Consider the following 25,853-nt stretch of genomic DNA (forward strand, 5'->3'; position numbering starts at 1 on the left):
TTTTTAATTCTAACAATAGATCAGTGTTTTTTTTTTTAAAAAGGTCCATTCTAGTTATTCAGGTATTGAAATGTGGCTCATGACAGACTACTGAAAGCAATTGGTGCTAGCATATTTTCTGTATTGATCATAATTTTAATATTAAAACAATCAAAAGTACTGAAGAGATAGAGCAAGACAGAGATAGATTTGAAGGCCAACATGAATTATTTTAAGTTAAATCACTGTATTTCAGATTACTCTTATGATTGTATGGAGGGTAGTGATTTAGCCAATATATACCTATCCATCATGATAGTATAGGCTCAACCTAAGGAAATGTTACTAGCAAAATAATGTCAGGAATACATACCCATCATTCCATAAGTCAGCTGCAGCCCTGCACTGAAAACTTTTTTTCCCAAATAAGGCTTAATATATTTTAATACTTCACCAAGGTATTCCAAGGACTTTGTGACCATGGCAGATTTATCAGAAAGTGTCTGGAGATTCCCGTAAGTTACACCAACAGCCTTTAAATAAAGAAAAACATTATTTAACTTTCCAAGTTTTATACCATAAAGATTTAGAACATAAAGATAATTTTTCTCTCTTTTTCTACACACGCACCCATAGCCCTTTACATTTAAGCCTTCATTTGTAACCTTCCAATATTCATAGCAATTAAAATACAAGTAAAAAGAATTAAGTCTTGTCTTTTATTATTAAAATAAAGGTTAAAGGAAAAATTTTTAAAAACTCACCAATAACTACTTATAGAAGGGCCGACTTAGCAAAATATCAGTGAAAAAAACGTGAAACTTATGTACGCATACCGTGTAACTAAATCACATCACGACTTCCAAACAGGTTGGCTCACCATATTTCCCAGTAGATTACTAGGAATTCAAAATCCCCAAATTCCCCTACGAGGAAGACCTACAAGTAATGCCAAATTTTTAAAAGCAAAACCTCTAAAAAGTTCAGCTTTATGATATGAATTCACTTTTCTTCCTAGAATTTTATGAGCCATCTGATGCCAGCTTAACTTCTCAGAAGAAAAAAAAGGATGGGCAGAGAAGGTAGAGATGGCAAAATGGAGGGTGGTAGAGAGAAATGTGAGGTGAATCAGTAAGAGAAGAACAGAGACATGAGAAGAGAAAAGGAAATAAATGAGAGAATAAATTGAGGAAAGGTTAGAATAAGCAAGGGGTGAAAGGTCACAAAAGAATCAAGAGAAGACTGGCTAAGAGACGGATTAGAAAGTTAAAGGAAAATGGCTGGGTGCGGTGGCTCACGCCTGTAATCCCAGCAGTTTGGGAGGCCAAGGTGGGCAGATCACGAGGTCAAGAGATCAAGACCATCCTGGCCAACATGGTGAAACCCCAACTCTACTAAAAACACAAAAATTAGCTGGGCATGGTGGCGTGTGCCTGTAGTCACAATTACTCGGGAGGCTGAAGCAGGAGAATGGCTTGAACCCAGGAGGTGGAGGTTGCAGTGAGCCGAGATCGTGCCACTGTACTCCAGCCTGGCGACAGAGCAAGACTGTCCCAAAAAAAAAAAAAAAAAGTATAAGTAAACTAATAAAATTTTCAAACCATTTTTTAGAACTTATAATGAATTCCAATGACCCAAACTGGACCATGAATGGCACCAATACAAACAGTTCTGTGATTTTTCTTCTGCAGCACTCAGCATGTAAGACAAAGGAAAGAGAATAGGTGGTTGCACTGAGCCAAGGTTGAGGGTTTGTAGGTGTGACCAAAAGAAAAAAGATCCAAGATTGTGAGAATGTTGGTAAGAGTAGCTGAAGTAAGGCCCCAAGGGGTCTAATTACGGTGAATAGGGAAGGAAGTGAGGCCTTGGGAGAATGTTGTACTGGGATAACAGGGAGGGGAAGTTCACAATGTGGTCACTCATGAGCTGGAAGGACAGATGATGGTAGTCAACGAGCTTTCAGATGCTCCAAGAGATTCCACTGCTTCGGGTTTAGTCATGGAAGTGGGTGGATGAAGTGGGGCACAAGTGAAAGACTACTTCTTTCACTGAAAGACTGAAAGAGTATTACAGAAGCTTTGAAATGAAAGCTTAATAGAAGTTATCCATGGTGACATTAAAGTTGGACATGTAGACAATAAAATGTGAAATGAAAAAAAAGGTAAGAAAGTCAGTGAACCTAAATGAGTGACTGTGAGATTAGCAGATAAGAACAAGAGATATACTTGACTAATCCCCTTCCTCTCTATTTAGCTCTCTTCCGTTTGTTTTCTACACTTCTTTCCCTTGACTAGACGTTCTCGAACTCTTTGGTCTCTGTTCCCTTTTGCACACTTAAAATTGGAGGATCTTGAAGAGCTTTTCATTATTTGGGTTATATCTATTGATATTTATGATATTAGAAAATTTTATTTACTAATTCATTGAAAAATAATGAACATTACATGTTAAGTAACATATTTTAGTGAAAGACTATTTTCCAAACAAAAAACAAATTTAGTGAGAAAAGTAGTATTTTTTAACATTTTCACAAATCTCTTTTATGTCCAACTTAATAAAAAGACAGCTCGATTCTTATATCTGCTCCTGCATGATTTATTGTGGTATGCTGCAGATGAAGAAAATACAGCTTCAAAAATATATGTGGCTGGAAGAATAAGAAATATTTTGAAAGATTTTTCACATAACCATGAGAATTCCTCTTTGCTATTATACCAAAACTTGACAAGTGGTATTTCCTACAGATTAGTTGTAACTAAACCATGGAGTCTGAAACCATGTCAATGAACATTTTATACTCTGTTAAATTAAAAGCCATTGGTCTATCCTGTATTTTGAGTGAATCTTTTACATTCATGAATGCTTTTTAAAAAGCCTGTATTTGTCATTTGGAAAATTGTGGTTCACTGAGTTACACAGCTTCTCAATGTTGACACACTTCATTATTTATATCAAGAAAAAAAATCACACCTGCTAATACCACCACCATTCTCATCAGAAAATAAGTATCGGGAAGCTCTCAAGATCACAATGACAAATACAAGTTTCTCAAAATTCTAATTTTCTTGAAAGCTTGAATTATATTATTAGCAACAAATACTGTCAGTTGTTTGCTTTGAAGTGACAGGCTCACTTCATTCATTTTTTGAGAAAATGTCTGCCAAATAGCCAAGTCTGAATAACCATACTTTCGTCAGTTGTTCTTTTAAGATAAAAGCAGTCAGTTCAGCTTGCAACTCAAATAATCACACAAGTGCTTTTCATTTAGACAACCACATTGCTTTGGTATGCAGCAAAAGTACTTTAAGTGCACTTTGCATTGTCATTCACAGAATACTGAAAGTACATGTACTCAAGAGTCAAAACGTAATAAAATAAATAATTTTACTGCTTCGTTAAAGATATTCTTAAGTGAAACTGGCTTTTTCTTCTGTAAATGCATGGCAGTATGAATTATAATGAATACTAGTATAATCTTGGGCCACAGTGTTGATTCATGTAAAAGATTTTACACTATTTGTGCAAATATTAATACAGTTTTGAGCAGGTGGTATCAGTAATTCCCAGGGGTCTATGGACTACACTTTTGAACACCAGTGCCTTAGACTTCTCAATATTTCTCTATGCTTAGGCTTAACCTCCCTAGCCTAAAAAACATGCATTTCTCAGTACCTTGATAATAGTAACTTAGATGTCATACTATCATTTCTGTGCAGAAAAGAGTTAATACAGCAGACCCAAGGCTGCTACTCTTAAAATGTCCTGCTTGCAAAGTTGGCTCTTGGCTGGTATTTGGGGTCTTAGATTTTGAAAAGCTTCCTACAATTCCTTGATCCTAAACTCGTCTATGCAAACAACATGGTTTATGCTGAATACCTGCTTTCCTTCTGGAACTGGAATTCTCTAAGTATGAGGCAAAGAGGGCATACGTGACCAGTCCCCAATAATAACCATGGGCACTGAGTCACTAAGGAACTTCCCTGGCAGGTAGTGTTTCACATGTCTTGTCACAATTCCTTGCTGAAAGAATTAAGCATATCCTGTATAATTTCACTGGGAAAAGAATCTTGGAAGCTGTGCCTGGTTTCTTCAGACTTTTCCTCATGCATCTTTTCCTTTTGCTGATTATGCTTTGTATCCCTCTGTTAATAAGTCATAGCTGTGAATACAACTATATGCTAAGTCCTATGAATCACAGAACCGAGGGATAATCTTGGGGAGACCTGACACAACTTAAAAATGAGTAAATTTAAAACTGAATTCCTCACCTACTTCTCTGTCACCCTAAATCATGATGTTCCTATTTCTCCTTAAGGTATCATCACTCTTTTAGTCAAACACAGCATTTATTTCATATCCATTCAGAAATCCCACAACCATTCAATCTTTGATTCCTTCTAAACCTCACTAGTTTTTGGCCAATAGTTCTCTGCAACTTTAAGTTAAACTATTGTTACTTATTTTCATTAAAAAAATTATTTAACCAAATCATATCTACTTAAAAACTTACAAAGCCTTCACACTCTTCACAGGATAAAATCCAAACTTCTTATACCAAAATGCTTTAAATTCTTTACCTACTGATTGATCTGTCAACCACCTGGTACTCAGCATATAATGCCTTGTGTTACTATTTTAGTCTTTGTGTATGTCTTGTATACACAGAGAAGTAAAGGCTACCTGAGATAAAGAACTACTTATTTTGGTTTTTCAAATCCCTACGAAGTTCTAGCATAATATTATCTAGCATTCAGCAAAAAACTCATTTTCTTAGTGGTGAAAGAACAAGTAATTTGGGCTAGATGAAAACTATCAATGAAGAACTTGATTTCTAGCTCCATTTCTGATCCATTATAGCTCCTAGCACACCACAGGCATTTAATTGCAGGTTCAGATCCAATCAACAACTAAATAAGGGTCCAAATGGAATGTGTATTTTACATCTGCATTTACTATTATCAAATATTTTTAGAGACTGCATGACATCTCTAATTGTCGTACAATTGTACTTTAACTTAATAGAAACCAATGGAAGAATTAACACTTATGGAAAGAGCTTATTGATTTTAATTATTTTCACTGCAGCTAATACCAACTACTCTGTCGGAAAATAAACCAACTTTTACAATTAATAGCTTACAAAAGACACTAATCCAAACACATTAACAACTTCAACTAGGTTTGTAAAACAAATACTCTCACATAGATAAATTTCTGTAAAATTAATAATTAAAAATAAAATTTTGAATGGTACTGTCTATTATGGAAACAAAACAAATGGATTGGATCTTAACGCTGCAACTATACTATCATATGAAGTAGATGGTGCTTATGCCTACACTGTTCGCTACAGGGTGATAAACACTAAGGTGGGAGTATTATGGAATGTTTACAAGGATATTCAGTTCCCAAGCATCTGAACAATGCGGTTGTCCAGCAACTGTGTCAATATTCCTACAATTTAGATTAGCCTTAGAGTAAAGCTCTTTTGCGGTATTCTTTAGTTTTATTATTCTTCATTAATGTAATTTTTCTGCTGTCCTTAAGTGTGAATTGTACTATGCCTTAGATTCACATTTTTCTTCCTCCAGAACTTTATAATAGCAGGCAATCAATAACATGATTCCATTTATAAGAATTCATTTTATAGGAAAACTTTAAGAATACTTCAGGTTTTTCTGAAAATTAATTGTAATTAATCTGGACAATTATACTAATAAATGATAAATACCTCAAAGAATCGAACAAGTGCTTTTTTAGGGTCCTCTGAGATGGATAAATATTCAACTTGGGCCTTTGAGAAAATACTCTTTACTTCTGAGAGATTAAACAGTAACCTTGTCAGTTCGACCAACTGTTTCATGTACTCTTTTTCTGTTAAAATAAAATAGTATTTGTTATATCAATTTATGTAACATAGTATATACATAAACACACAAACAACATATATATATAATGTACATATGAGAAGTAATACAGCATTCTTCACTTATGACATGCTTTCTTTTAAAATTCAAATTTCCACACAAGGACTTCAAATTAAATTTCTCTCACTTATGAACATCCTTGCCCCAAAAGTTATTCATGTAACAACAACTGATATAATAAAATATTAAAGTAAATTTGGAGGATTTTTTCAGGCCAACCTTCATGAAATTAACAAGTGGCCACAAACAATAGCTTTGGGAAAAGACATGTCCTACAGACAACAGAAATGCATGGGACATTTTTTAAAAAGTACAGATATCACTCAATGACTACTTGTAAAGCAGAAGAAAGGCAAAATATCTAATATAAAATGGGAGAGAATTATTCATAATTGGGTATTTTTCTTTTTTAGGGTGTTCACAGTGTGATATCTGGTTATTCGCTTCAGAGTTCTACTTTTTTTGTGATCAGTTTCTTTAAAAAAATAGCTTGTCACCTGAGGAGCAAATTTCTGTTCTTGGCTTCCAAGGAAACAAGTTCTTTTATCTTTTATAGCAGAGAATTTTGTCATATATAGTAACAGGAAAAAAAAACAAAAACAAAAACAAAGAAACAGGCTACAAAAGGAAATAAAGTTCTGCTTGTATTCATACCCAATTATGAATATTTTGTATATTTTCTGTTAATTTACATAACAAATGATCTAGATAGCAAATAGCTTTCCATAGATATCTCCATCCTCCCCAAAAAACCTACACTTACTTACCAACTGCTTGTTCAAGATTTTTATCTATGAGCAAATCATCAGGCCCAGAGAGGTTTTTAATATACATTTGCAAAACACAACGAATCCATGATCTTACGGTTAAGGCTTGAAAAGATACATAGCCTGAATGAGAAAGTGCTTCACATAATGTGCTGTAAAAACAAATTGACAAATATTTTTAAAACAAAAACAACGTTTCCTGAGTATAGAGATTAAGAAGTAAAGAAAAACATTCTAACATCCCCGCAACTCCTTGGCCTCATTTATTTTTCAGACAAGCACACTAACGTAGGCATGCACTGTTGAAAATGAGTACTACAGATAAACCCAAAAAGATGTTAAACAAATATCCTTGTTTTCATTTTTAATGTTATAATTTTCAATTTTCCTTTTTTCCACTGATGGCATATGTGTAGGTTTACGTTAAGGAAGAAGACAAGAAAGAATGTGGCTACCAAGGAAAAAGCAAGGGCTTATTATAACTAGCTAGGTGAGATAATAATGAAGGAAGTGGCAAGTAGAATAAAAATCAGTGGCCGTTAGAATAAGTAAACAGAGAAGCAGTCATGACCGTATGCTCTCTCACTATACAGAGAGTTGTTACTAAAAATTACCTCACAAAGAATTCCAAAATAGCATTTGCGAGATTTAAAAAATAATTATTTATATGAAGACAATGGGCTGGCTAAACCTGATTTTTTTTTTTTTTTTTTTTTTTGAGACGGAGTCTTGCTCTGTTGCCCAGGCTGGAGTGCAGTGGTGCGATCTTGGCTCACTGCAAGCTCTGCCTCCCGGGTTCATGCCGTTCTCCTGCCTCAGTCTCCCAAGTAGCTGGGACTACAGGCACCCGCCACCATGCCCGGCTAATTTTTTGTATTTTTAGTAGAGATGGGGTTTCACCATGTTAGCCAGGATAGTCTCGATCTCCTGATCTTGTGATCTGCCTGCCTCGGCCTTCCAAGGTGCTGGGATTACAGGCATGAGCCACTGCACTTGGCCACTAAACCTGATTTCTAACCCATTCATTAGTCAGGGTAGAGAGGATGGGGATGGTCTTAACCTAAATATAAAATGTTATGTAATGTCCAAAATTTTTAAAATTCATACAAACCACAACTCTAAAAACGTTTTGAAATACCTCGAATATAAGTTGTCATAAAATAGTGCACAATGAAGGAGAACACAGACTGGTCATTTATTACCTTATAACTTTCCCAAAGCTATATAACACCTTTGCATTTCAGTTTCTTCAAATGTTACTAATACACTAACAATATTATTTTTTAAGTGGAAACTATTTCAAATTATTTCAGCAAAAGTCTTTAATGCATAATATAAATGTTCATTACTATTAAAGAATTCCTAAACTGGAAGGGATTGTAAAAGTAATCCAACTGAATTTGAACTCTCTTACTTTACAACTGAAAGCCCAATGATAAAATGTATACTTAATGATACTGGTTATTGAGCTTCTTTAGGAAAAGACTTAGCTCACCAACTACATCTCTCTTCATTTCCACTGATCGGCAGCTTGGACAAAAACTACATTAAGATGAGGGAAAATAAAATAAATATACAGGCCTAAGAGGACTAAGATCTCAGGAACCTACACATACGCCATGTGTACACATGGCGTATGTGTAGGTTTATGCTAAGGACGAAGACAGGAAGGAATATGGCTACCAAGAGAAAAGCAAGGGCTTATTATAACTAGCTACGTGAGATAGTAATGAAGAAAGTGGCAAGTAGAATAAAAATAAAAACCCTAGAAAAAGTAAACAGAGAAGTGGTCATGAACATATGCTCTCTCACTCTACAAGCAGTTGTTACTAAAAAGAGGACTAAGATCTCTTAGGCTTGTATATTTATTTTATTTTCCCTCATCTTGATGTTCTTATTCAAGTCTTCCTGACCACTCTACACTATTTCTATTGTAACTTTATATATTCTATTTTTTTTTCCAATGAGCTTCCTCTGATCTCTTGTGTAATGTGGCAGGAAATACTTATAGATAAGGAAGACATTGTTCAGGTGAAGTATCTTGTTCATGATCTCATGAGTTAAGAGTGAAAACTCATGATCTCATCAGTTAAGAGTGAGTTAAGAGTTAAAAATCAAGCAGTAAAAAGGAAAGCTATCATTAAATCGAAAACTGTAATAAATACCAGTATCTTACAGATGCAGTAATAATAAATGTGTAATTTCTTTCACAGTGGGATGTGTAGAAAGGTCACTTCAGGATGATGATAAGGCAGTCTTACAAAAACAGTTTTGAAAGGGCTTAACAAACAACTTTTTTTCTTTTAAAGTAGGCCACAAAATATAAGTTAGTGTTCTTACTATTTACTACTGTCGAAAGGCTGATATACCTGAAAGCAAAAACCTGACAAAGTGAGAGTATATGTAGTAGGGATCAGTCCTCATTTGTGAAAATTCTTAGCTTCCTAGGATACTGATCTATCACAGGTTTGCATTAATGTGTATGCCTGAAATAAAAGCACGTACCTATTTTGTAGGACATGACTTAAATATCTTGCTACAACTTCAGGGCAGATGATATCATCCCAACCAAAAAGTTGAATAATTGATATAACTGGCTGAGGCTGAAAATCTGATGGAGCTGTGCTTGGCATGTCCATTGCTAGCAAAGTAAAGTCTAGATTTAAAATGAGAGAAACTTAAGGTGAGGAATCTTTAAAAACCATTTCTTATCCACACACCCCCGGCCAATTATAACAAGTGTTTTGTTTTTTTTTTAAGTACCAAATAATAAAATGTTCTACCTAGAAATGTAGAGCAAACAAAAAGCTAAAACTGAACAAATTCATGTTGTCATAGAAATTTCTGTAGCATCTAGATCTCCAAGAAAGGCCTAGAAGAATTTATCTCTGCATTATCATTACAGATCTATAATGGGTCCCTCTAATTACAAATTCTATGCCTGAGGTTTTGGCTAATGTGCCTCCACCATTCAAAAGACCTATTTATAAAATATGTCTAGCATCTAGTCTTCCAAGGAAGCAGATTTACTTGTCATCTGCCACAGGTGAACAGTTCATTCTCACCTTAGATACTGGACATTCTCTTCTATTAAACAGAGATCTCCTACAATCAATGACACTCCACTTCCTTTAGAACCCACAAAGTCTAGGAACTAGAATTCCTTAGTTAACCATGCTAAACAAATATGTTTTATTTTGTGATTTTTCTTGGGAACCCATAAACTCATTTTGTACGATATTAATTTGTCAATACATTATTTATTAAGAACTCCTATGCAGCTTTCTGAAACGGGGTGGCTGTCTATTCTCCCACTCTCCATATACCACTTGATCTACCAATAGGGTGAGATTACTCCTTGGTCCACATTGCTGCTTCTAGACTATTCTCCCTTCTTCCTCCCTAAAATTGCTAGCTTTGAATTTCATATCATCAGATTATATGTCATTATCTTTGTTGCATTTACCTACTACTTCCTAGTTCACCTCCTCCTCTCATTCTTTGTAGACTGTAGCTCACTATCATGCTCTCCAACAGCACTCCTGCCATAATCTTTTGTGATTATTTTTCTCCAGTATCATGGACTCTTGATTTCTTGAGCTCCTTTGATTTAACGAATCTATCTTCCATTCTATGTCAGCCATTCACTCCCATGCTGATACCCAGAGACCTTGGCATTACCAGTAACTACAATCTCTGTAATTTCAATTGTAAAGTACCCCAATTTTTGACTCCAAACTAGCTTTCCAACTTTCCTCTTCTCCCCTAACTCCAACAATTCTTTGATTCCATCAGGACCTACAATCACTGATCCTACAACTGTTTCCTCATCCCTCCTTGTCTCCATGCCTTCCCTGTTCCTCTTTAGGACGCTTGATTGCATGGTCCATTATTATACTCATTCATTTACACTACCAACTCTTGCTCCTTTCTTGATTTGTGTACTTGCCTGGAAAAATCATCACCTGTTTAATTCAAACTCTTGGCCTTTTCCCCACGTGTACCAGTATTAAATGGCTGAAGAAGAACCATGCTGACTGATACCACTTTACATTTATGACTACAGACTTCAAGTAGGCTCTTAGAATTGGCCAGCATTCCTACGACATTTCCCTAGTCCATTCAGCCTTTTATTCTCTTAGGGTACAATTGCATATCTTCTCTTCACTCTTCATCAACAGCCAGCACCTTCTGCCCGTTCCTCATTTTCAGCTGATGGACTGACTTAATACTTCACAGAGAAACATGAAAAATCAGAAGAGAACTATCACAAGCTGCTACCACATTTACCCCAGTTGCCTTCATCTGGGCTCACTTATTCTGCCTTCTCTTCTGCTACTAGAGATGAACTGAGGCCAAGTTCTCTATAGGATCCCATTTTCTCTTGGCACTAAAACAAAAGTGACTTTGTTTGTACCATGCAATTTTCCTTCACTTCGGAGCATTCCTGTCAGCATTTTAAATATACTGAAATGTCTCCCATGTTATTTAAAAACCAAACAAAAACAAACCTTCCTCTTTGACCCCTCTAGCTACTATCCCCATTTTTCTACTTCTCTTAAACAGTGATATTTAAAAAGATTAATCTAAATTTGCAGTCTGCAATTCCTCTTTTCACATTTTCTCTGGAATCATCTTCTATCAGGCCTTTGCCTCTCCACTACATACAAACTGCTCTTTCAGGTCACCAGTGACTTCCCTCTTATTAAATCCAATGACTAATTCTCAGACCTTATCTCACTTGATCCATCTGTAGAAACTGAGCTCTTGATCACTTTCCTCTCCTTGGGCTCCAGGGCACCACACTTCCCTGGTTTTTCTTAACTTACCTTCATTCCTCTCCAGTCTCCTTTCTCGTTTCTCCTGACCCTACAAATCTGAACAAAGGAATACCCTAAGGCCCAGTCCTCAAACTTTTCTTTTCATCCATACTTACTCTCTGGGTGATCTCATCCAGTTTCATGATTTTAAAGAATTATTTATATATGGATGCTTTCCAACTTCAAATCTCTAGCTTGGCCTCTTCCTGAACTCTAGGATCATTATCCAAGTGCCTACTTAACATGTCTACTTGGATTTAATGAACATCTTTAAAAAAATTACCAAAATAAAAATGTTAGTCTTCCCTCATAAAATCTGTTCTTGCCTCAATCTTCCTCATCTCAGCAAATGGCTATAGTTACCCTTAATTCCTCTCTTTATTTATTTGTTTACCATATCTTACCCACTTAGCAAATTCTGTCAGCTCTATCTTGAAAATACTTTCTTCAGATGGGAAACCTGACCACTTCTCACCACCTCTTCTGCCACCACTCTAGCCACAGCTGCTCATTTTTGGGTTATTACAATAGTTCCCTAACTGCCTTCCTGCTTTTCCCCTTGCCTAGTCTTCCTATAAGTCTAGCCTCAACCTAGCAGCCAGAGGACTCTTATCACTCCTCTGCTCAAAACTTTTCAACAGCTTCCAATCTCAGAGTAAAAGCAAAAGGCTTTATAACCATTTACAAGGCAGAACACAAACTAGCTCTCCATTACCTCTTGATCCATCTCTTAGTTCTCTTTCCCTTTCTCATTCCACATGAGCCTTTACTGCTTCCCTATAGTTTCTCAAACACACCAGACATGTTCTTGCCTTCAGACTTCTGCAAAGCATGGTCTCTCATCTCCTTCAGTTCTTTGCACAAATATTACTTACTTGGGCCTTCCTGGCCACTCCATTTAAAATTACAACTGCCTCTGACCTTCTGTATTCCTATCCTGTATTCCACTCTTTCCCACAGCATTTATCACCACACATTACACGATTTATTCATTTAGTGGTCTTCCTATGCCCCAACACTAGATTATGAGCTCCATGAGAACAAGAATTCTTGTCCTTCTTCTCCATTAGTATCTCTCCAATGCCTATTAAACTAGGTATTCAGTAACTTTTTTTAAATGAAGAAAATCATTCTCTCCTAAACTATCAAGTCTTTATTTCAAATCAAAGCCAAAGTCCACACATTTTGCTTTCTATTTATATACCATTTATCTTCAGCATCTAAGACAGCACTGACTGAACTGATGCATTATTATTTTTGTTGACTGACTGGCAGCTGGGATGATGCATGTACACAAGTTGTATCATCTATTAATGACTGCTTAAACTGGTTGAATATCAATATTTATTTTCATAGACATTACAGTAGTTGGAAAATTGTTGCCCTGTCACAATTCTTTAATCTATCATCGTAAAGTCTTAATTATAGAAGTGTTATCAGAATTCAAAATCTTTTCAAATTTAAATCATTCAGTCTTTTACACAGTGCTTTAAGCTCAGTTTTCCTCACACACACTAGGATAAATGTTGGTTTAAATCTTCGGTTTTTAAAACTATTATTTAAAAATAAATTAAATACCTTTAAATGGACTTCATTCAAGTACATGGAGTTACCATACTAATCACTGTCTATTCTAATACTTTTTAACACACTTTGAGCAAAATACCCCCTTGAGAAGACAATGGCCTCTTCTTAGAAATGACATATATGCACATATATTCAAATTCTTGCCTATAATTTCATGAGATCCAGAGTCCCCTAAAGCCTAAGGACATGTCTTTAGGTTAATCAAATTAAGTAAAAATTACAACTTAAAGTAGAATCTAGTAGAAGTCAGAACAATAACATCCTATATATTCAATGTCATTCTGATCTCATCCTCTTGGGGTTGTAGTGGTATTTATTTTATCTTCTTTTGCTCTTTACACAAATTAACTTCATCTTATACCTATATATCTGCTCATACAATTTGAAAATAAACTACTTGAATCACACGTAATCAAATGCTAGTTTACCTTCCAAAATATTACATGCATAAGAAAAGCTTATGTACATTCAATATTTTCAGGATAGAAAATTATCTTACTTTTAGTAAATAATCATTTAATTTTTAGTAATAAATAAGCCAAAAGATCCCAATTTATTAATATGTAATTTGTTTCATCTTTCTGGCTGACAAAATGTTTGCTATACAAGAGTTTGTTACTAAGAAAATAAAGGAAAATACTGACAAAGAGTCTGCAAAAAGAGAAATTAGCAAATTAATAATTAATGCTGACCTGCAGCTGCATCCGCAAGCTGTGAGAAAGGCACTACCTGTGACATTCTCTGACTCTTCAAAAATGAAAAGAAATGTCTCCACAGTGCACTGGCAACTGCAGCAAGGTGGCGCTCTTTAGCTGATAATGAAGACTGTACAAATAGGTCCACATTGTCCCTTTGAAGTTCCTGACACAAGTGTTGATGCATACTCCTAAAAAGAAATAAAAATATAGCTAACACCCTTAACAAATGCTTACAAAAATCTTCTTAAAGTACATTTTGAGCTTTTTCCATTTATATCATATGAGAAACATTTTATATAATCAAAACCTTTATGCCAGGACATTATGCATTTCTGGTTGTTTGATAGATGAATGATGGCATATTAAGCATCATAAAGTTAATGTTAATTACTAATGTCAACCATTAATTATATGCTTTTTAATATGTCAGATCCAAATGAGAAAGAGGCAGCTTCAGAATGAAGGTCTGCATTTGGCAACTCACACATGACAAGTGATTTTTACTTAAAATCTAGACATGAAAACAATTTTTTAAACCCTTTTCTCCTGAGGGCTTTAGGACATGGATGTACCAAGAGGAAGGTAAGTATATCTGGCTTATGTGTGGTATTTTAAATTAAAATACTTTCCTTGTTTAGAAGACACAGGCCTTGTGTAGTAGACAAAACTATGCTAGATACAATCTTACTACTTTGGTCCCAAAAGATTCATAATCATTCTCACTTGGTAGGCAATAATATACAATAACAAGTTACTCTTCATAAAATAATAAAACATAATTCGATACTGCCTCAAATTTTGATTAATCATTTACTCACCTTTGCTGATTAATTCAATCGAAAATTTAGATATCTCTAGACCTTAATAGAAACATGTGCAGGAAATTGAGGTTACCAAAGGAGGGAAATAAGAGATCTTCTTAGTGATGTGGAACAGAAGGCATTTATGTTGTGCACCCACTGATAATATGATTATTTAAAACTAAGTGTACAACCATGCTATTATTCCTGTTTCTGTTTATATTACTGCCAGATCAACTGAGTAGACATAAATGCATGGATACATTTACATTTGCTTTTTTTTTTTCAATTATACAGAAAGCAGCAAAAAATAACCAATGGAAATGATGGAGAAGACTTCCTTTAATAGAGATAGCATTCCACTAAGAAAAATAATTAAGTACTTTAAAAAAGATGTTTGATGCTTTTAAACAGTTTAGGGGAAGTGGATACATGAAAGAACTATACAAAACGCAGAACTAGCACGTGTATCTAAAGCAATCCCACAAAAAGATCAAGCTGGTTATAAGATCACATCTTAGAATATTTCGCCTAACTACCCAAGAGTGAGTAAAAATTCTAAGTATAAATTGTATAACATTAGGGCCTTGAGCCCCTTTACATTGGAATTCCTGGAAAATTATGGGATGTTACTTAATACTACATGAAATACTGAAAAAACAAGCGAACAAATGACTGGGGAAAGAGTATACAGTAAGCAATTCTCATAAAAGCTAACCAAATATCTGCTATGTCCTCTCTGTAAAAACTTCTTGAGAAGCTTTCAACTTGAACTAGTGGCTAGAGAACCATTTCAGTTCCTTTATCTTAGAGTGAGATAAATAACAAACCACTAAAATCCATCTGGCAACTAACTCAACTGCCTATATCAACATAGCAAAGTTCAGAGTACATTTCTACACAGTGGAATCCATGTAAAATAATACCACCATTTCTACTGCCCTTTATAGCTTTTTCAAAGTATATTGGTTTCAAAAGACAATAAATAACTTATGGTACTTGAGTAGGATGGATTTTGCTCACCATTTATAAAAAAGCCATTTTATTTACTAACTAAAACCTATTCCCTAGGAAGGAGTAACATTTCTGATTGACCTCTATGTATGTGCTAGAAATTCTTTAAATTAACTAAAATCTTTTAAAATCGGAACATCTCTATGAGATAGGTATCATTAATCCTCTTTATAGATGATGAAGCTAACGGGAGGAAAGCTAAATATGCCCAAAGGTCACACGGCTAGAAAGGGCTGGCCTCATCATCTGAACTTAAATCTGACTCTGAAGCCCACTTTTCTTTTTACACACTAAGACATGCACCCTTATGCACCTACACACACGAGTTTTAAGTGAATTAAACATTGACAAATTATCTTCTTTTTCTACTTAGGTTAAAGAAATTTCATCCCAGCACTTTGGGAGGTCAGGGAGGGTGGATCACTTGAGGCCAGGAATTCAAGACCAACCTGACCAACATGGTGAAACCCCATCCCTAATAAAAATACAAAAAAATTAGCCGGGCATGATGGTACACGCTTGTAATCCCAGCTACTCAGGAGGCTGAGGTAGAATTGCCTGAACCCAGGAGGTGGAGGTTGCAGTGAGCCGAGATTGTGCCACTGCACTCCAACTTGGCTGACAGAGCAAGACTTTCTCAAAAAAAAAAATAAAATAAAAAATAAATAAATAAATAAATAAAGGAATTTCAGAAAGCTTAAGAAAAGGGGCTGGAAAAGCCACATGTAGCTGTGCCTTTTGAAGGGCCAGGAGCAACATCAGAATTCTTTTTTTTTTTTTTTTTTTTTGAGACGGAGTCTCGCTCTGTCGCCCAGGCTAGAGTGCAGTGGCGCAATCTTGGCTCACTGCAAGCTCCGCCTCCCGGGTTCACGCCATTCTCCTGCCTCAGCCTCTCCGAGTAGCTGGGACTACAGGCGCCCGCCACCGCGCCCGGCTAATTTTTTTGTATTTTTAGTAGAGACGGGGTTTCACCGTGGTCTCGATCTCCTGACCTCGTGATCCGCCCGCCTCGGCCTCCCAAAGTGCTGGGATTACAAGCGTGAGCCACCGCGCCCGGCCGCAACATCAGAATTCTAACATTAGGAAACACTTTAAGAAGAGATGCTAGAAAACATGTATTCAAGGCAATAATGAGAAAGGCCAACAAATGTGAACCACCTTTGACCTCTCCAGAACAAATCTTGAGGTACCAGGGAGTATAACTAGCAGCTAATGTGGGGATAGGATTGAAAGTTCTGAATCCATTAGGTTTAAAAAAAAAAAAAATGCCAAGTGTAGTGGCTTATACCTGTAATCCCAGCATTTTGGGAGGCTGAGGTGTGGGTGGATTGCCTGAGCTCAGGATTTCAAGACCAGCCTGGGCAACATGGTGAAACCCCATCTCTACTAAAAATACAAAAAACTAGCCGGGCATGGTGACATGTGCCTGTAGTCCTAGCTTCTTGGGAGGCTGAGGCTGGAGGATTGCTTGAGGCAGAGGTTACAGTGAGCTGAGATTGCACCACTGCACTCCAGCCTGGGCAACAGCGAGACTCTGTCTCCAAAAAAAAAAAAAAAAAAAAAAGAATAATAAAAAAAATAAAATAAAACCATTGTGAGGTAAAAAATTTTAAAGCTATAGATTACATCCTCCAAGGTTGAGTTAAAACAGCAAAGACAAGTTTCAACTAAGGGTAAGACACTGACCCCAAACCATGCTTGTTTTGGAAATGTGCACCCACATTTTCAAATGTTTTTGGATTTGAAAAGAAGCTAATATCCCCTGGAATATGCAAAATGCTTTTTGCTCAATAGTTTGAATGTTCAAGCTTTTTCAGTCTGGATAAGAAGAAATGATTACCTGCTATTTTAAACCAGAACCAAGTTGTTTAAGACTTTATAGTAATAATTTATTTAAGCATAAAGAAATCAGTGAGTGACAAATACAGGAAATCCCAAGGGTGTACTGCAATAGAGAAGTCTGAAGGAAGAACCAAATTTTTGCACTATAGCCAAATAGCTAGAAATATCCCCTGCAGTGACCGGTAATTTTTTAAAATCACATGTTTGGACCGGAAAACTAATTATACAGACTACTGAAAAATAAATTATATTAGATGTGACCACTGCATATCTGCTGAAGGTATATTTACAAAAATGTAAAGAAGAAGCTCTGTCACTAGAGGTAACAATGTAAAAGAAAACACGAGATCAGGAGATCGAGACCACGGTGAAACCCCGTCTCTACTAAAAATACAAAAAAATTAGCCGGGCGTAGTGGCGGGCGCCTGTAGTCCCAGCTACTCGGAGAGGCTGAGGCAGGAGAATGGCGTGAACCCGGGAGGCGGAGCTTGCAGTGAGCCGAGATTGCGCCACTGCACTCCAGCCTGGGCGACAGAGCAAGACTCCGTCTCAAAAAAAAAAAAAAAAAAAAAAAGAAAACACAAAACATACATAAAATATTATAAAGAACGTAATATAGTTCTACGTGATGGCTGTTTTATGAGGCATTATTTACCTTCTTCAACACAAACAGTAGAAATATGAAAGTTGATTTTTTGCATAAAATGAAAAATATGTGATTTCTGGTCAGAAACTAAAAGACATAACACAAGGATGTAGGATCTCCCAACACTTGGCAATTGTTTTACTTGAGTAAAGACAGATTTCACGTTAAGATCAGTTTGAAAATATAAGATCAGATAAGGAAATACACAAATGTAACCAGCCCTCTTATGTTATAAAAGATACAATACGGTATAGTAGAAAATAAATTGCTGAATGTCAAGTTATTCAAATTGCAGCTCTCATGGTGGAAATAACAGCAACATCCAGCATTTATTGGTATTTACTATGAGGCCAGCACCATGCAAAGTGTTTTATAAGCATTGTTTCTCATCCTATGAGGTAGACATAATTATTATTCAAATCTTATATATGAGAAAATTGAGACAAAAGGAGTAACTATGCTGGGTAATAAACATGGTTATTAGCATAGCTATCCAGAGCTGTGTGGCTTTGGAAAAACAAGTAACCTCCCAACTCGCTGTTTTCTTTAGAGTCAAGAATAGGAACAATTGTTGCTATATCCACCTAACAGGGTTATTGTGACGACCACAGGAAATAACATTCTGGAAAGTTTTTAGAAGCCTATCATTACACTATATAAACACCCACACTTTCACATACCAATTATCCAGGTGTTCCTACATTTCTATTTTAGCTCAGTTACCCTGCCTCCTTTAGCTTTCCTCATTATCTTCAAGTATTTTCCTGATTCTTTCATCTGACTGCTCTTTTGCTCCACTTTCCAAGATTTCCTGTTTTTATCTGTCTGCTACTTCTTGCTTTGATTTCATCTTTACTTATCCATTTTGCTCCCACCTCTCTACTCCCACAGATACCTTATCCCCCACAGACATACAAATTTATTGAGGCATCTATCATATGAGAGGCATGGAACCCTGTACCTGAAACTTCTACCTACTAGTCTGGTCTCTCAGTTTCTGCTCCTCCCTAGTAACTTAGGCAGGCTTCTGGGAACACTTACTGGACCACTGCTTATAATTTTCGCTTCCAATCTTGGCATACCATTGTTTCTCCTGTAACTGTTGTAGAATAAGGTATGACATCCTATATATCACTTTCCTGGTATTCACAGTTGTATATTAATTATTTCTAATACATGATGCCTCAAAGTTTAAGGAAAATTAAAATTGTCTATTGATGGACTTTCATCACATGGAAAAAGCATAATATAATAAATATGACCAGTAAGGATTAACAGCAATAATTGAATTCTTCTTTTAACTCTACTGCAAACATGGTAACTTTAAAAAAAATCTTTATTAGTGAAAAATATAATGGAAAATTTTAAGTCAAAAAGTTGTTCCAAACCACTATGAGTAATTATTCCAAGTATCTTATTGATCTGATGGAAAACTAAATGGGAATCAGGACACTCTATAACCATTTTTAGCTTCAGCTAAACTCACTAAAAAACCTTAGACACTGAATCCTCTTGTCATACTTGCTTGTATCTGTGAAACAGGGCTTACTCTGCCTTATTATCCAGGAAGAATATAACGTAACTAAGGTAATGGCATTATCAGAAAAACAAAAAACAAAAAAACCCTGAAATTTAAACAGTGGAAGTTACCCAAAAAATCATCTAATCCAATCTTGTCTTCAAAAAATTGAGAAAAAACAACAAACAGCTTCTAGGTATGAAGAGACTTTTACAAAGCCTCAATTTGAGATAATGGTAGTTTCAATCCTGAGCCCCAATCCTATGCATGCCCAAATTATCAGGGAGAAACCAGGCTGGCAAGTAGCAATTCAAGCATACTTTGCAATGCCCCCATGTAACAGATGCCCCAGTACATCTGTGTGTCTGTGCATATGTGGAGGAGGGGGTGAGTAGGTGGTGGATGGATGGATGGATGGATGGATGGATGGATGGATGGATTAATGAATGAATATGTGAAATCAAAGCAAAGAGTTTGTTGACTGTTTTGATGATAAAGCACAGCAGTGGCAATGATGCTTACCGTCACATATAATTACAGAGAAAAATAAGGGCTCCTTGAGATGCAAGGAGAATTCTTCAAATGAGCTCTTGTCTAAGACAGAAAAGATCAACTTGTGACTCTGGAAAACTACTAAGCCTCAGTTTTTCATCTGTTAAATGGAAATAATGCCCTACTATCCTCTATGGAGCTGCTAAAGCATTAAAGTCACAGCATTTAGGTAAAAGTACTTTGTAGACAAGGAAAATAATATGCGCTTTCATAGACTGTAAGGCAAGACAATATGCACTACTGCTTCTAAATCCTAATAAACATGTTCTTAGAGGCATTCGAGCATCACTAGAAAGATATAAGCTTTGGAGACAGACATACTAAAATATACATCCTATTTTGCCAATTAGCAGTTGGATGGTCATTTCCTCATCTGCTGCAAGAATTAAATAAGACATATTCAATAAAGAGTATTATTGTTGGCCAGGGAATTAAAAACTATTTAATGATAATATATGTACTAGCCCTATTCTGAGTGTTTGGCCTTTAATAACTAATTTAATCTGTAGGTACTTTATTGTCCTCATTTTATAGACAAGGAATCTCAGTACAGAAAGGATAAGCAATTTGCTTGGGTCATGCTGTTAGTAAGCAGTAGAGCCAGGATTTGAACCCAAACAGTCTAGCTTCAATGCCCCAATTCATAATCACTATGCTACGGCTGCCTCAAATATCATTTTACTACACAAATAAGTAATACATGCTCCAAATGTCACATTGCTGTATTTACTCATTCATATGTAAGTTCTTAATAAAGGTAGTTATAAAGTAGTATAACAGCCAATCCCAGGTGATATACCAGATGCATACACATTAAAAGTTTAATACTTCTGGGAAGTGCCAGGCTCTATAGGGATTCCAAAGGTCAACGATGTATGATAATTTAAAATTTTCCTATGCCCCAAAATTGAGTTAATTTGCAAGACTGGGAAAGAACAACAAATCAGGAATCCAGTGATGAACCTAGCAAACCAAGCATGCCTATAATAATGCTGTCTTATATACAATAACGGGGGTGAAGTACCTAAAATGAAGTTGCTTGCCCATGTACCAAAAACGGTAACTAGCACTGGTATGAAAACATAACAATAAAAAGTCATCATTTTTAGAATTTACCCTCATATTTTCATTAGTCTTGACTTTGTAGATGATTATGAGTATAAAATTACTTAAGTTTTTCAGTTACGTTTCACCGTATTTTATAACACAGTAGTAACAAGGATCCACTTCCTTGTTATTATTGTAAGTAGTTCCCAATGTTGACTACCACCAAAATCATCTGTACATCTTTCTACAAATACTAATGTCTTGGCCTCACTAAAGATCTTTCTGCATCTTCAGCATTGGGCCTAATCATAATATTTACTATTTGTTTTTAATTCCTGATGCAGTTGGTCTGAGGGTCTACATTTCATTTGTTTATTTATTTATTTTTTGAGACGGAGTCTCGCTCTGTCACCCAGGCTGTAGTGCAGTGGCACGATCTCGGCTCACTGCAAGCTCTGCCTCCTGGGTTCACACCATTCTCCTGCCTCAGCTTCCCGAGTAGCTGGGACTACAGGTGCCTGCCACCACGCCCAGCTAATGTTTTTGTATTTTTAGTAGAGACGGGGTTTCACCGTGTTAGCCAGGATGATCTCGATCTCCTGACCTCGTGATCTGCCCACCTTGGCCTCCCAAAGTGCGGGATTACAGGTGTGAGCCACCGTGCCCGGCCTCATTTATTTTTGAGACAGAGTCTCGCTCTGGTGCCAGGCTGGAGTGCAGTGGTGCCATCTCAGCTCACTGCAACCTCCACCTCCCGGGTTCAAGCAATTCTCCTGCCTCAGCCTTCCGAGTAGCTGGAACTACAGGTGCATGCCACCAAGCCCCGCTAATTTTTGTATTTTTAGTAAAGACGGGGTTTCATCATGTTGGCCACGATGGTCTTGATATCTTGACCTCGAGATCTGCCCACCTCAGCCTCCCAAAGTGCTGGGATTCTAGGTGTGAGCCACCATGCCTGGCCAAGGGTCTACATTTCTATCAGGCAGATGCTGCTATCCCCATGGTGGACCATGCTGTGGGTAGTCACCTTCCCGGCTTTTCTCACCTAAAAAAAAGGGGGTAATAATAGTACCTACAGAATTAAATTAATAAAGGCCACTTAGAATAGATCTGGCATATATATTTTCAATAAACAATCTTTGATTTTCTGATCAACAATTATTTCATTTATTGAATAGGCCCTATTTAATTCCTGCAACAGGTAAGGAAATGGCCATGCAACTAGCAGTTCACAGACTAAGTAACAAGATCATACATAATCCTGTCATGGAGGAGGACTGAAAACTACTCCTTTACTCTATAGGTATAAGTGCGAAACAAAGTATAAGATTGTTTTACCAACTCAGAGGAGAAAAACCTTTGGGGGGAAGCACAAGAAAATGGGCGTGGAAGAGATTGTCAAAGGATAGGTAAGGAGTGTTTAGGTGAAAAGGCGGAAAGTAAAAACACAAAGGTATATAAAATCAAATCACTTACTCTCTAATTCAACACATACAGCATACGTTCTAAGCAGTAGGGTACAAAACTAGCAAACAGACAAAGTCTCTGCCCTCTGGAACTAATATTCTAATGAGAGACAGATAATTAAATATACAAACATGTAATACCTCAACCTGTGGTGAGCTTTATGTATAAAAAAGAAATCATAGTATGGGGATGATTGATAGAACTTTGTACAAGAACATTGTACTTGTACAATGATCAGGAAACACCTTTTAAGGTGACATTTGAGCAAAGAACTAAATAAGTAAGGGAGGGAAACACACAGGTATATGGGGAAGAATATTCCAGTGAGAAGAAAAAGTGCAAAGGTGCTGGGCCTGGCACAGTTTCACAGACTCAAGGAACAACAACCAGGAGTCCAAGGTGGCTATAGTACAATGGGTGACAGATGAACAGCAGATGAATTGGAGAGGTGGCAGGGTTCCAGATCATGTAAGATCTTGTAAGCCATGTAAGGACTTTGGATAAAATCAAAGTGAATAACAAGCCACAAAAGCAGAAGTGTAATATAATTTACATCTTAAAAGGAATATATAAAAGAACAAGGTGCTTGAAGAATGAAAAAAAAGTAACCACTTTGATTATAATAGAGAATTTTTATAGTAGCATTGGAAGGCAATAAATTTAAGAATAGAAATGGTGTTCCATTTGTTCAGTCATATGTTTTCTTCATTCACTTCAGAAGTTACTCAGTGCTAGTCACTATGTCTGATGCTAGAGATACAAAAATGGTTAATCCTGCTGTTAAAAGAAAAATCAAGACTTCATTCTTAAAGTGGTAAGAAGACACTGAAGGATTTTGAACTGGAGGGTGATATAATGAAAAAAGTGCTTTGGGAAAGATTAATCAGGTAATGGCAAACAGAATGGGTCAGAATAAGAACTGACTAAAGATAAAAGAGACTAATTAAGAAGCTTCTGTAAACATCCAGGTAAGAGCTAATGCGCATTTTGAGTTACTTTATGAAGGAAAAAGCCAACACTAATTATTTCGCATTTTGTGAGGGAAAGGAAAGAGCAGCCTGTCATTGCCAAATTTTGGGGGAGAAAAACTGAAAGTTACGAGGGATAGTTAATTATAACAGGGGGATATAATTTGATATGAAAACAGAAAATTGAAGTAACACTATCGAAAACGTTTTTGGAAATCTGGACCTAGAGTAGAAGAGTACAATCAGACTCAAGAATCATTCTATCTAATAGTTCAAACCATCTTAATGAACATGTCAATGTCTGTTAATTACATGAGGCATTGTATTAGATGCTATCAAATATAGTCCTTCCTTTCAAAGAACATACAGTTAAGTGCTGAGACAGAGGTATGTAAAGAGTAAAAAACAGGATTCGAAGAAGACTTCCTGGAGAAGACATGCCATTACCTGTTACAGAAGTCATATTAGTTAACTGAAAAAATAATATAGTTGCAGAAAGTTAAAATAATAGAGTTGCAGAAAGTTAAAATAATATGAGTAAAGCATAGGGACATGAAATTGCACGGTACATGAAGGGATTCACAAACAGTGTGGTATTACTAGTAGATGGTATTATCTTTAGTCAAGCGCCAGTAACTATAGTATTGATAGGAACTGTAGTATTGATAAGGAACAATGTAACTATACATTTGTATAATGTAACTATAGTATTTATAAGGAACAGGTCGTGGAGGATCATGCCATCTCAAAAAGTTAGAGCCACATGTAAAGTCTTTAAGGTAGCTGGAAATGAGAGAAAACCAACTTATATACCCAACATATATATTCCTCATGGTTTGTTCCCAGATAATCTAATGCTTATAAGGATTGCCTAATACATTTATACATTTAAACATCCTCTTTAAATGCACCATGGTAATGGTACAATGCTAGTTGTCTCTGAAACATTTTCATTTAAAAAACCCAACCTGATGAGTATGTGCAGTGTGACTTTGTACATATACAAATCTATAACTACTCATTACAACATACTACACATATATAGATATATAATTGTATCTATACATTTGTATATCTATATCTATACATTTTGCCAATGCTTGAGTGTTATCTTATGCTCTCATCTAATAAAAGTGAGCATGGGCAGAGCCACCCACAAGCATCAGTGCTAATCCATAAGCATCAGCTTCACCTATAAGCATCAACATTATGACCAACAAGTTATAGTCCTGAAGTTAACACACACAAAAAAAAGAAAAATTTTCATGCTGGATGTTAAAATTTAAGTTTTACAGCATCACAAGATGCCTTCAAGGAAATGGTTGAGGGTAAAGGCCACAATTAAGGCTTGGGTACATCCTTTGGCATTATAACTATAAGGAACTACAGACGTCATCGTAGCTTAGGAATTTCTAAAAGAACAGGAGAATGATCATCATCTGATTGTGACAACTTGCACTGCTTGTATTCAGTTAGGGCTCCCATTTCCAGGAACTCATCCTTCAAATTTAATAGCAAGTGTGTGGGTACAAGGTAATGAATGAAAGTAAAAGAGGGGGAGATTATGGCTGAATATGAAGCTAGTCAGTCTCCAAGTTTGTCTACTACCAGAGTATCATGTGGGTAGGACCACTAGTTAAGGTCCAGGATCTTTGTCCTTGGGGTTAAAGGCACTCGGAGGTGAGATAATCTCTGAAAACAATCTCACAACAAAATGTACATGCCTTATAAAATATGTGAAGTTGTTATACTGGTCTTTGGGATTTCAAATACAATTATCTTCCTCTTCAAATGTAAATGGATAGGGTATAATGGAGCAAGCACACATGCACTAGATCTTATCCAAAATGTTATGTATTGAATTCCCATAGAAGAAAAAAGAATGAGGTCAGGCCGGGGGGCAGTTAGGAATTGGTGACTAAAAAAGAAAATTAGAATATAAGCAACAGCGTGAACAAAGTACTTACAGAATATGCCCTCATTTTCATTTTGGAAGAGACCACCAATCTATCTAACTTAGCAGCACTGGAGCCAATAATTACTAAGATATTAAGAACACCTCACAATCTTTAATTTTCTTCCTCCTCCCAATCCTCCCCCACCCCCCATCTCTATCTTTGTCTTGCTTTGGCTATTCCACTGTTTGCTGGAAAACGTGTAATTTTTAAAACACGGCCACAAATTCTTTGACACTTCTTGATTCTGAGAGATCTTGTGACT

General features: G+C 36.1%; 1 protein-coding gene across 8 annotated transcripts in view; it reads right to left on the bottom strand.

Moving 5' to 3' along the window:
* Positions 1–25,853, bottom strand: part of MMS22L (MMS22 like, DNA repair protein) — a 145,275-nt gene that overhangs the window by 33,657 nt on the left and 85,765 nt on the right. For all 8 annotated transcript variants that reach the window (XR_010116298.1, XM_055259314.2, XM_055259304.2 and 5 more), the window contains 5 exons: positions 13,773–13,966; positions 9,179–9,329; positions 6,674–6,825; positions 5,711–5,853; positions 353–512 (listed from right to left, as the gene is read on the bottom strand). Coding sequence is in view for 7 of the 8 variants with exons in the window: in XM_055259314.2 (XP_055115289.2) it covers positions 353–512; positions 5,711–5,853; positions 6,674–6,825; positions 9,179–9,329; positions 13,773–13,966 (800 nt within the window). In the remaining variant the exon portion in view is untranslated. The remainder of the gene's footprint in view (positions 1–352; positions 513–5,710; positions 5,854–6,673; positions 6,826–9,178; positions 9,330–13,772; positions 13,967–25,853) is intronic.

The sequence above is a fragment of the Symphalangus syndactylus genome, chromosome 2 (genome assembly GCF_028878055.3).
Source record: "Symphalangus syndactylus isolate Jambi chromosome 2, NHGRI_mSymSyn1-v2.1_pri, whole genome shotgun sequence".
Classification (NCBI taxonomy): Eukaryota; Metazoa; Chordata; class Mammalia; order Primates; family Hylobatidae; genus Symphalangus; species Symphalangus syndactylus.